The sequence below is a fragment of the Musca domestica genome, unplaced genomic scaffold (assembly GCF_030504385.1).
Source record: "Musca domestica strain aabys unplaced genomic scaffold, Musca_domestica.polishedcontigs.V.1.1 50, whole genome shotgun sequence".
NCBI lineage: Eukaryota > Metazoa > Arthropoda > Insecta > Diptera > Muscidae > Musca > Musca domestica.
In genome coordinates, this window is record NW_026712347.1 from 4,268,029 (window position 1) to 4,280,527 (window position 12,499).

Here is a 12,499-nt window from a genome sequence, read left to right on the forward strand (position 1 = left end):
TACAATGACGGATTTTCCCTTTTTTAATATCGAAGAAAATTACACTATATTCAGGTACTGGAACAGAGCAATTTTTATTTATTTATTTTATTTTTACATTCTTGTGGTTTCTAAATCAAAGCATATTGAAAGAATTTTAAAAACGGTTCACATTTCCCACGAGTCAGAAAATTCGTCAGGCTTTGATTCATTTTGTTTCTTTCTAAAACCAAACCAAAGATTCTTCGGTTCTTTCTTTTTTGGTGGAAACAGTTTTTTGTTTTGACAAATCAGCTGATTGATTGTATGTTTTGGCAGCGATTTCGCATTCTTGCAACAGAGAATAAAACTACCTTACTCTCTCTCTCTCTCTCTCTCTCTGAAAGAAGTTGCTTGATAATTTCTGTAGGAAAAAGTAACCAGACAGACCTAATTTAAGCAAAATATAACAAATATTAGGGTAACCGTACACACACATCCATTAATGATATCTAGTTTGTACTGTACACTACAGATCATCCACGATATTACTTATCGGTTTGTGTCCTCACTAACTAAAGTAAACCACTTATCGACCTATAAATTCCTAAAATTGACGCTCATTATGCCATCCACACTTCGTAAACACTCGTTCAATCACTTCTACTGTGAATAGACAGCTGTTGCGGCGTGTTGGCTCTTCCACTTTCTATACATAAGATATTTTGCTTCTTCCTTCATTCGCTGGACGATTGTGTAGGCCTGCACGTGTAGTGTAATTGTTTATTTACCTTTACCTCGGAAGAAAAGGAAATCAAATTCAGTGTATTTATAAAATGAAATTCTTCGTTCCAAGTTCTTTTGGCAAGAATGCCGATGCTGTTAAATTTAAACCCACTGCCCAAAGTGACACCAGTGCCAGTGGAAAAATGAAGAAAAACAAGAAAAAGAAAAACAAAGCAAAACCCAAAAGTGAAGTCACTGGAAGAGGCCCACTTGCACCACCTATGCCAATGGAATCCGACGATGATGAAACAATGACTACAGTGAGAAGAGTTAAGGAAGGAAAAGTCGACAAGAAAAAGAATAATAAAAAGCAGAAACAACAACAAAAACAAATTAAGCCAACTCCGGCCTTATTGGAGGCAGCCAAGGAATCATTGTTAGAAGATGCCGAAGAAAAACAATCCACATCTATGGGGGCTGCTGGCGGTGTAAGTGCCTTCGAGGCCAAGTTGAAGGAACAGCTAATGGGTGGACGATTTCGTTTTCTCAACGAACAGCTGTACACCATGAACAGCAAGAAGGCCGAACAACTTTTCAAATCAGATCCAGAGGCCTTTAAAGCATATCACGACGGTTATCGGCACCAAGTCGAAAAATGGCCATTAAATCCATTGAATCGTATTATTAAAATGGTTAAGAAACTACCCAAGTCCTTGGAGATTGGTGACTTTGGTTGTGGTGAGGGCATGCTGGCAAAATCTGTACCCCACAAAGTATACTCCATGGATTTGGTTAGTTGTCGCGACGATATAATTTCCTGTGATATGGCCAATACACCGCTAAATACCCAATCTTTGGATGTTGCTGTGTATTGTTTGTCTTTGATGGGTACAAATCTAAAAGATTACCTTTTGGAGGCGAATCGTGTTCTGAAAATGGATGGCCTGATGTATGTGGCTGAGATTCAATCACGTTTCGATAATGTCAAAGATTTTGTACGGAAGCTAGACTCCTTTGGTTTTACGTTGCTTAATCAAGATGTTGGACAAAAGGTTTTCTACTTTTTCCAATTCAAAAAAGTTCGCAATGTTGGCAAGGTGGCCAATGTGCCAGCGTTGCAGCTGAAACCATGTTTGTACAGGAAACGGTAAGAAATGTTGTGATTAGATGATAATGTGATACCATATTAATTTATTTTAACTTTTAGATAAACCTGTACGCCGTGCAATTGGATTACATTATAAAGACTAATTTAGAAAATAAATAGAGAGTTAAAGAAAACAATAATGTCTTATCTCTTGCTTTTAATATATAAGCTATTTAAAATGTCTATCTTAAAACCTGGAAAATGACCACTACATTTAAGAACGATCTGTAGTTACTCCACTCGTCCCAAAAGTATCTTCTCAGCCCATTTGGAATTTAGAGAGTTGAGCCTGCTACAACAAACAGATAGTCAGCTGTATGACAGTATTTAAAATCCAAACAATGAAATCCAAATATTGGTCTAACTGTCTAGGAATATCCTGATTTCATTTAAAAAATCAGAAGTGCTAAAAGGCAAGACATAGGTTTTAAAAATTATCTACGAATGAAGGAATTTAATAGCAACATTTTTCATTTTGTATTTTATTTGAATTCTCGTAATGTATGCTTCATGGTCAATCTTATGATTGCATATTTTTATAACCTCCACCATAGTATGGAGGGCATATTAAGTTTGTCATTCCGTTTGTAACACCTCGATATATATTTTTTAGACCCCACAAAGTATATATATTTTTGATCAGCATAAACTCTATGTCGATTTAGCGATGTCAGTACGTCTATCCGTCTGCCCGTCTGCGGAAATCACTCTAGCTTCCGAACGAAATGAAGTAAATTGATAAAATTTTACTCAAATGTATATTATTACCAAAAGTCCTGCAGACTTGAAAATGGGCTATGTAGGTCCATGTTTTGGTATAGCAACCATATAACGGTACCTCCCAATATTCGGTATTTTAATAATTTTAGCGACATTATTTACAGGAATTGTTTCAAATTCGGTATTTGAAGTTCGATATGTATACTACAGCCTAAGACAAAATTGTCTGTGAAGGTCCACGTCTTCGTATAGCCCCCATATAACGGCACGTCCCGATATTCGGTATTTTGATGATATAAAGTACATTATTCACGGATTTTTTTTTAAGTTTGCATTTGAATATTGTAATGGCTTATGGCGAAAGTTACCTATGCAGATCCATGTCGTCATGTAGACCCTAATATAACAGTATTCGGCATTTTTAAGATTTGAACAGAATTTTTAACGTATTTTATTGTTTTTGAGAATTGCAAAATTCGTTCCAAATGGGGAGGGTATTCAAAGTTCGGCCCTGCCGAACTTACAGCTTTTTTACTTGTTAACATAAAATATAATCATGTCCAACAGCAATGTATGGGCAAGGAAGCCCAAATGATGGTTGACATTCTAACAACCCAAAGATAATTATAGGTAGAGGTTGGTCAATAGTGCCTTGAAGTGACTAAGTACTATCTAGTCTCTATTGCGTAAATCATTTTTGGGTCCCAAATAGCTGCAATGTTACAACTCCAAATCATCTATCAGTCAATGACATAAAGGCAGAATTACAGGGTGAACTTTAGACGTTCCATTTTGAAAATGCATTTTTATGATGTTACTTTAACATTTAGATATCAAGAATTTTTGAACGAGTTGAGCGGTTATTCCGATCTTGAACTTAGGAAGAGTAAAGAATCTTTTTTAGAATTTCTGCATCTTAGGAATCAAAGTCTGTTTTTTTGCGCTGTGATTTGCATTGCATCCCACATTTTATTATAAGTTGGACTTTAAATAACTTTCTGTCAGTTGATTTTTATGAGTTTATTACCCAGATGGAGTAATTTAAACCTTTATTATCTCTCGTCAATAAATTCCTTTTTAGATGATTCTTGACCATCATTTGCATTATTACAATTTGGATCTGAACTTTCAACTTTGTCACTATTACTATTTTCCGTTTCTGTATCTTTTGTTTGGTTACTATCCTCTGTGTCACCGGCAGTATTGTGATTTCCAACATCGTTAACATTTTCCTCTTTGTTTTCTGCAGTATTTCCAGCTATCTGCTTAGGTTTGGCACCTTTTCTTGGTGGTATTGTTTGCAAGATAGCATCAGTCCAACTTTTACCTTCGGCCACACGTACCAGTATTTCGAAAACTAAAATAAAATTTTATATTAATTCCTTGATATAATCTCTGTTTTTATTACATACCATGAAACGTTGTTAGCACTGCCCTCGTCTTCATATCCACATATTCTCCCAGCGGAAGACGTGCCGTTCTTAAGCCCGCTTTTGTTGCACGATCATGACAATAGTTTTTATGATGATTGTGATCGACTAGACCGCCAATGACATACACATTTTGGGCATCCAAACTGTCAAGCACAGTATCTGATTCGCTGGTTAGATATATCAACTCCTTATTGTCAAAGGCCTCTAAATGTGTCTCATCAAAGTGATATTTTAAATGCCAATTTTCCCAGCCGTCGTTTTTCTTAAGCACTCTATGTATATTGCCTTCAGTTTTAATACCAGTAAAATGCAGTTGTACAGGACACTCTGATCGACGGTTGATTGTGTAAATTCGCAGGCATTGTTTCACACATTTTGCCATATCACGTTCATTCATCAGATCGTCACAATCTAAATCAATAACAATACGCAAAGGGTTTTCCTGTTCACCGACTTTTTCAAGACGTCTCTTCAGGTCTTTTCTCGATGGGCCATTACGTACGGGCAAACCTTTTTCGGCAGCTTCTCGGCGTTTTTGTTTTTGACGTTCTTTTTCCTAAAAATAAAATCGTATAATTTAGAGGGTCATGACTTCTTAAGGACTACAAATCAATGACTATTCCTACTTGCTTTCGCTTTTCCTTGCGCTGCAGCAGTTGTTGCTCCAGTTTCTTTTGCTTTTTCAGTTGGTTTTTACTGTTCGGAGTTGGTGGAGTAAAGCCAGGGGCACTTGGAATTACTACGGTTGATACATCCTCTTTCAACTTTTTCTCCGCTGGCTGTTCTATCCCGGAATTTTCCATTGCTATGCCCAAGGATTGCACGTGTGGTGTCCCTGCTTATTATTGTTTACAAATGAAAACTAGGGACACATACGTCGACTTTCGACAAATAGGTTAATATAAATCGATTTGTAGTTGAATCGTTTTGCCTTACATTAATGTCATGTTCTTACTGCCATTGAAATTATTAGCCTAGGGCACTGTAATTAATGTGGCGTTCTACTGCACTTGATTCGCTCTCTATTCGTTGTTTGACCCGTAACTATGAAAAAACTACCTAATTCTTCACACAAAATCCTGAGCGAACACTCATTTTTGTACATTGTTCAAATCAAATCACTCTCAGAACAACGAAAATATATGTCCCATCCCTAACAAATGAGAGCATTTATCGAAAAAATAAATTATGACATATACAAATTGAAAATAGAAAAATTTTATGAAATTTTGAAAAATTTTGGTACGACTGAAAATTATGAATGAAAACTACAATGTTGAATGGCATATGTACATTCAAACGAAAGTACATTTTGTTTTCTCTCTCGTTCGAGGTACGCATTTTGTCCACGAGTTGAAATTTCCACAGAAAACTGTAAACAAAATAGGCAATATTTTCAAAATGTTTGTATTGGCAGAAAAAATATTTGACAAGTGTCTCTCCAGCAGAATTTAAAAATAGAAAAATACAAAAATATGTTCAAAATCTCAATATTTACACAAAAAGTTGAAAACGTGAATGAAAATAGTAAAATTAACGATATAATAAATCTATGGGAGAAAAACAATAATTTCTACTACTTATCATGGTAGAACTAAGAAGGTAAAGTCATGTAATCATATGTTTACAATTTTTTCAATATTATACCTTTGACAACATTTCATTGTCAAAATTTACATCCATAAATCCATTGTATATACACAAATCAGAGATGCGCACTTTTTTATGCATTGAAAATTGACAAGGTAAATTACAGAAAATGCAGAGGTGGGAATTTTGTATAAATTCCCTTTAAAATCAAGAAATAAAATTTTTGAAAAAAGGATATCGATATCGTGACATAGCATTATGTTATAAATTAACAGAGCATCACTTTTTAAGGGTTGTTGTTGATTTTTATCAATTCAATGTACATGGAAATGCTCTGGAAGAGCATTTCTATAATATCTGATATTTTTTTCTCGTATTTCCGCCACTTTTCGGCGATTTCGGAATAACAAATTTTTCTAAAATTTCCAATGCATTTCTGTTATGTCACTTGCCATCTACTACCTAATAGAAAAATTAAAACTCATATGCATTTTGTCCAGTCTTTATAGTTTTATGTCTTTGTCACATATTAATGTTCCCATGGTAGAAGAATACAGGTAGATGCATCAACGCTTGGGAACATTAATATGTCAAAATTGTTAAAAGTTTTTTAATAAGTAGATTTGTTCAAGTTTTCTTTTTCTTTTCCTGTATTCTTCTACCATAAATGTTCCCAAACATTGATGTGCCAAGTGAAATCCCCTCGATTTGAAAGTCAATTTCATTCGAGGCATTGGCGCAATAAATTTGACCATTTTTTTACCATTTACCACTCCATTTAGTAAATGAAAACGTGCCTTAAGTGTAATAAATAAAACAAACAATATTTTTTTATTTACAAAAGTAATATTTTACTATATTGTTGTTGTTGTTTCTGTTTGTTTTCTTTCGATTTCTTTTATGACTATGTTCTTTATATTCTTCTCAATAATAATATTAATAATTAATATGCAATAATAGTTGTTGTATATGATTTACAATGATTTTTCGTTTGTAAACAATCCAAAAAAATCTCTTATAAATTAAAACGGTAATTAATAATATAAATCATATGAAAAAAAAAACTTCCAAAAAATATACGTATAACAAAAAAATTAACACTTTTGAATTTTAGAATTCGGTTACAATTGTTATTTTGGTTTGATTTTCCAAAAAATAACTTATTCGCTAATTGTGTTTTTTTTTTTTGTTTTCATATTCAATATGTATGTATGTAGTTTTATGTGGGACAATTTTCCATGGTTTTCATATGTAAGTATAGATGAATGAATGTATGTCAAAAGTAAATTTCATTGGTGTATAAATTTTAATGAATAGTAATAGTAGTCATGATAATAATAATAGTTAATCATAATAATTATGTTAAGCATATAAGAAGTAGTTATGTGGTGTTATGTGTTGGTTGGTTTGTATAATAATAATAATTAACGTATTAACAATTAATTTCATTATAATGTAAATATCATGTTGCATGTATTTTGAGATTGGTTGTTATTCTTTTTTTAGTTTTTTTTAACTTTTTTTTCGTTTTTATAATATGAATTTTAATTTTAGTTATTATATTTCACTAGCACAAAATGCATATACATATATGAGAATATACATACATACTAAGTACTGTGATATCATTGCTTGTTCCAAATACCGGAGTTGCTTGACAGATTTATAAATAAAATAACTGAAATTAATTTGGATCAAACGCTTTATGTCCTATACCAAGAAATGCCCTCAGAATCCATAATGTCAATATTTAATGTCATTTTTATCAGTTATGGGAATATTTTAAGACAATGCTCATAATCCGAAAAATGAATTCTAAAATTTGGAGTCCAAATTCAATTCAATTCTTTTATGAAATATGTCAAAACCCATGGTACAATGAAGAGAAGGTAGGTCAACTTTGAAAAAATTGCAAGTATAGAGGTCTACCTGTTTGGCTTGTAATGTCAGAATTACTATTAAAACAGTCAAAACAGTAAAAAAAACAAACAACTTGTTGCATTGATTTTGAATAAATAATTTAAAACCGCGAAAACTGAATGAATGAAATTTCTTTTCAATATCATGTTCTATATATCTCTTATGGTTTATTTCGCGACAAAAACTTTAGATTTTGTCGATGCATTCGTTGCAATAAGCATTTTGAAAACACCCGAATTTGAATATTTTCTGAACAATTTTTTATTATTGAAAAGAAGACACACACATAAGCAAATGAAGTTGACTTATTAAGCCAGAAAAATAAAAAAATTTAAATCATATGGTAGTTCTGCCCTACCTTGAATTCATTGTACCATGGCAAAACCTGTGTTACTGAGAATTGTAGAATACAGACAGAGTCTGTAAAATAGAGAGCATGAATGCCCCGATTTTCAAATCGTCCTTGCGTAGCACAATATTTGGGGCTTCTACTTAATTCCTTTGGACAGACCGATATTTGAAAATGGCTAAATTGACTCGAAAAGATGGTATAAATATTTATCGAAGTGGAACAAAAAAGTCGTACTTTGAATATATTTCCATTTGTCTATTCCAATTGAAAAGCGTGTAACGGAAATACGACTATAGATCCCTTAAAATCTTTAACGGGGCATGGCGTTGAAGGCATTAAGGCTGGAAATACATAAAGTGCATATTTGGCTGGCTTAAGTCATCTGCTGGCTTCTTCGTAAATGAACAAAGGAGTTTTAGGTTGACCTAGTTCGATTTTGGCCCTAGGCTCCTTTGTTCATTTCCGAAGAAGCCAGCCGATGACTTAAGCCAGCCAAATAAGCGCTTTATGTATTCCCAGCTTAAGAGTGTCTGACATGGTAGAAGAATATAGGTAGGCGCAAGGTAGATCTAACAGGTAACCGCATCGGCGAATTGCTACAATAAAACAACTTTTGTGGTACCCTCAAATGTCAAAATTGGCATCAAAGGCGAAAAACATAGATTCGCCATGACATTTAAAGGTTGCCGCAAATTTGTTTCAACCAATCAGAAACGAGGAACGTCGCAATAAAAGTTTTTATTGTAAAACAAATAAGAGTAAAATAAGTATTAATTGTAGTATTGCGATATTTTTTAAACCAAGATATTTTTTAAAAAAACTTATAATGACTATATTTTACTGGTTTAAGTCGAAAGTTTTCAGGAACTGCAAATGACAAGAGTCGAATTCTTGCACTACTTCCCGTGATGTGCTTTGGGAATTTTAGATGTTGAGGCTAGCTTAATTCTTAAAGCTGCACTCCATTCTAACCTCCTTCCTTCATTTTCTTTTAATTTTTTTTTACTGGTTTCACTCTAAACTTGCTCTTAAATTATTTGAAATATTATAAAAAGGTACTTTTAGGGAAGACAACATTAACAAATTTGTTGTTGCATTCATTTAGGCCGAATTCTTCATTACAGCAATTTGTTTTGACATTTAATGGTGCCGTCAGCTGGGCTGATGCGATTACCTAGTACATCTACCTCGGGTAGGCGCATCGACTCAGCTGCTGGGACAATGAACTGTGAAACCAATTTTGGAATTAAAAATTATCGAAGAAAATTATCAAAATTCGTATAAATGTTTGAAAAATTCATCATAACATCCTCAGATTTGCTTTTACTTCTTTTTGAAAAAAAAAAACATTTTAAAATTTTGGACATTTCATTGTTCTGAAGCGTTGATGCACCTACCTTTATTCTTCTACCATGGTATGTACTTTACTCTTGATTTTCACAACTGAAATTTCGTTCATATATCACACGATATCTGCAACTTCTACATATGAAAAATTTGATATTACATATATAAAAACAATTTAATCTGATACGTAGACAATACCCACTAAAATTTCGTAAATATATTACAAAATATCTACTGCCATATTTCATTCCGAATGTAGGAACATATCATTAAAATACTGCCTGTAAATCATGGTAGAAAAATACAGGTAGATTTTCAAATATAAGTGGATTTTTATATGTTTTCTTATTCGACGTCATTCGGAGGCTATTATAATTCACGTCACGTCAACAATTTTTACAAATTTAAATAATTTTTCATTCAACATTTTCCATTCCAAAATTGGTTTGACAGTTCATTATCCCAGCAGCTGTGTCGATGCGTCTACCTATATTCTTCTACTATGCTGTAAATCAACTAAATTATACCAAGCAACTCCATTTTAATGTAATTTTTTTATATTTTCCCATTTTTTATATTATTTTTATTTTTTAATCGTTTCTTCAATTTTTTAATTTAATCTAAATATATAGAGTATATATGTATGTATGCTATTGGAAAATGTTCTTGTTGTTGTATGTATTTAGAATATGCTCATGTAATTGTAAATAATTTGTTTAGATTTCTGTGTTTATTTTTTTTAAATTTTTTATTTTATTTATTTTTCATTTTAACAAACTACTAAAGTAATTAAAAATTTACTACAAAACTACGGTTTTTTGTTGCTTTGGGAGTTCATCCCCATCCTTTTTTTTGATGTAGAATTTCTTTTAATATGATGATTTTGTGGTTATACTTGTAGTTGTTGATTAATGATTTTTATTGGTTTATACTATCGTTTTGTTTTAATATTTATTACTAATTGGAAATTATTGATCCTCGGTTTATTAATCTTATTTTCTTGGTTTTTTATGTTTTTTTTTTTATTTATTTCAATTCAAATTGAAAATTAAATATATTTTGTTTTAAAAACCCATTAAACAAAAAATTTAATAATAGTGAGAAAAAATAAATTATTTGTAGAAAATCTGTTCAATAACCCGCTGGGTAAAACTCACCCTGTAAAATTTGTAAAGAGAATTAACTCTCTCACGTCCAGATATTGATAATAGAGACATTCAGTAAATTCTAGAAAAGAAAACAGGCGTTTCTTCAAAAAAAATGAAATAGTCAATTTCATGTTGCACATTTTGAAAATTTGTTCACTTCGTCATATTAAAGCTGATGCAAATCAAAAACAATTCTGAAAACTGCCACTTAAATGAAAACCGTTATATGGGGACTATACGAAGACGTTGACCTGCTTACGAAATTTTTGGTAGTAGGCTGTAGTACCCATTACGAACTTCAACTACGAATCTTGAAAGAGTTGTCCCTAAAATCATGAAAATACCGAATATCGGGAGGTACCGTTGTATGGGGGCTATACGGAAACGTGGACCAACATGGCCCATTTACGAACTTAACCTGCCTACTGGTAAAGTATGCATATACGCCAAATGTTCGCCTTCTATCTCAATTTGTTCAAAAGTTAGCGTGACCACAACAGACGGACAGATAGACAGTCGGGCAGGCAGAGAGATAGATGGACATCGCTAGATCGTCTTACGCTGATCCAGAATATATATACTTTGTAGGGTCTATTATGAATATTTCGAGAAGTTACAAACGAAATGACAAAGCCACCATAAAATGGTGGAGGGTATAAAAACACTCAAAGTCAAACTTGATGAGAACCCAAGATTTGGTTATTTGGGAACAAATTAGAAGACAGGCAGCCCCAAGTTTATACTTCATAATACCAAATATTTCCGCGACCTTCTCAATGACATGGAAATATAATTCATTACGGTACGTGCCAGCATTGGCACCTCTTTCTAGTTTTGATCCGACCCATAAAGAAAGCTGTTAAAATTATTCCAGTGACAGCTTATTATATTGTGAGAATTTTCCAGAAAAAAAGTTATTCGTGATGGAATTCACTTGGCCGAAAGTAGTGAGCTGCCAAATTTGATTTTCTCCGACAACATTCGTTGTCCATCAGTTTGTAAACAAACAAAATGACAGTGTTTACTTGCCAAAGAGGTCAGGTGAAATTGTGCACCTTCGGTTTGCTTCAGACAACAATGGTGATGGTGTGGGCCGCCATAATAGCCGATGTTCGCTCTTCGCTCGAATTAATCGACCGTGGCATCAAAATAAATGCCGAATATTATCGCGAAAATATTCTGGAGGGTGTATTAAAGCGTGGGCACGCAAACATTTTGGACATTCCAATAGGACTCAGCACCATCGCATTCAGCACGCGCTACCCAAGAATGGTTACAAAATTAGGTTCCTCGCTTCATTTACAGCGCACAATGACCTACAAAATCTCTAGATACCAATCCGGTGGACTATTGTGTCTGGAGTATTTTGCAATGCAAGGGTGGCACTAAAAAATACCAAAGTGTCGATCACCTCAAGCAAGCGTTTCGCGGGGAAAGAGCCAATATACCGCAGAGCAACATTGGGGCAGCGTGTGACGGTTTCATTGGCCGTTTGAAGGCCATAATTCTTGCCAAAGGTGATCAATCGAACAAATCTAAAATAATTCTAAAATTTAATGCTATTTCCGAAAAAATGTAAAAATGATGGTGTTTGTCTTTCTTCGTAATGTAAACAAAAAATGGCAAATTGGATTACTGAAATAAGATGGTCCTTCTCTCAAACATGATCGAATAAGGTTTGAACACTGAAGGTTAAGTTCAATTTATTATCATTCATTATTAGTCCATTTTCAGAGAAGGGAAGTGAGTGAGAACAATTCTTCTTAATTTTTTTCTTGTCTGGCCCATCGATATCCGTAATGAAAAGCAAAAAATGTTCTCTCTTTAAAAAAAGGCGATATAACTCTCCCATAAACTCCCACTCCCAAGTTTTGGACACCTATGGTCGGGTCCTCCTTTCTTGACTTAGCCTTTGATCCTTACAGTCATACATTAGTGTCTGTCATTTAGAAGCAAAACAAAAATAAAACATAAAAACTCTACAAACTGAACCAAAAAATTATCACCATTGTTTTTTTTTTGTTTTGTGTAAATATATATTTTTCTGTTTTTTTATATATTTTTATTTTAAAATTAGAAAAAAATACATAGGTTTGTATGTATATAATATTTCACAAATTATAATCATGGAAAGCTTAAATGTATGTTTTTAATTTTT

General features: G+C 33.0%; 2 protein-coding genes across 2 annotated transcripts; one reads left to right on the forward strand and one right to left on the reverse strand.

Moving 5' to 3' along the window:
• The first annotated feature begins 616 nt into the window (after positions 1–616).
• LOC131805340 (ribosomal RNA-processing protein 8-like) lies at positions 617–2,010 on the forward strand. The gene is made up of 2 exons (XM_059128434.1): positions 617–1,831; positions 1,892–2,010. Exons 1-2 carry the CDS (start codon positions 795–797, stop codon positions 1,893–1,895), a joined length of 1,041 nt encoding a protein of 346 aa, XP_058984417.1. The 5' UTR covers positions 617–794; the 3' UTR covers positions 1,896–2,010.
• Positions 2,011–3,576: 1,566 nt separating this feature from the next.
• LOC131805344 (tRNA methyltransferase 10 homolog A-like) lies at positions 3,577–4,864 on the reverse strand. The gene is made up of 3 exons (XM_059128440.1): positions 4,611–4,864; positions 3,964–4,540; positions 3,577–3,908 (listed from the first exon to the last, which is right to left on the reverse strand). The coding sequence occupies exons 1-3, from the start codon at positions 4,785–4,787 to the stop codon at positions 3,604–3,606; spliced, it is 1,059 nt and encodes a 352-aa protein (XP_058984423.1). The 5' UTR covers positions 4,788–4,864; the 3' UTR covers positions 3,577–3,603.
• Positions 4,865–12,499: the final 7,635 nt, after the last annotated feature.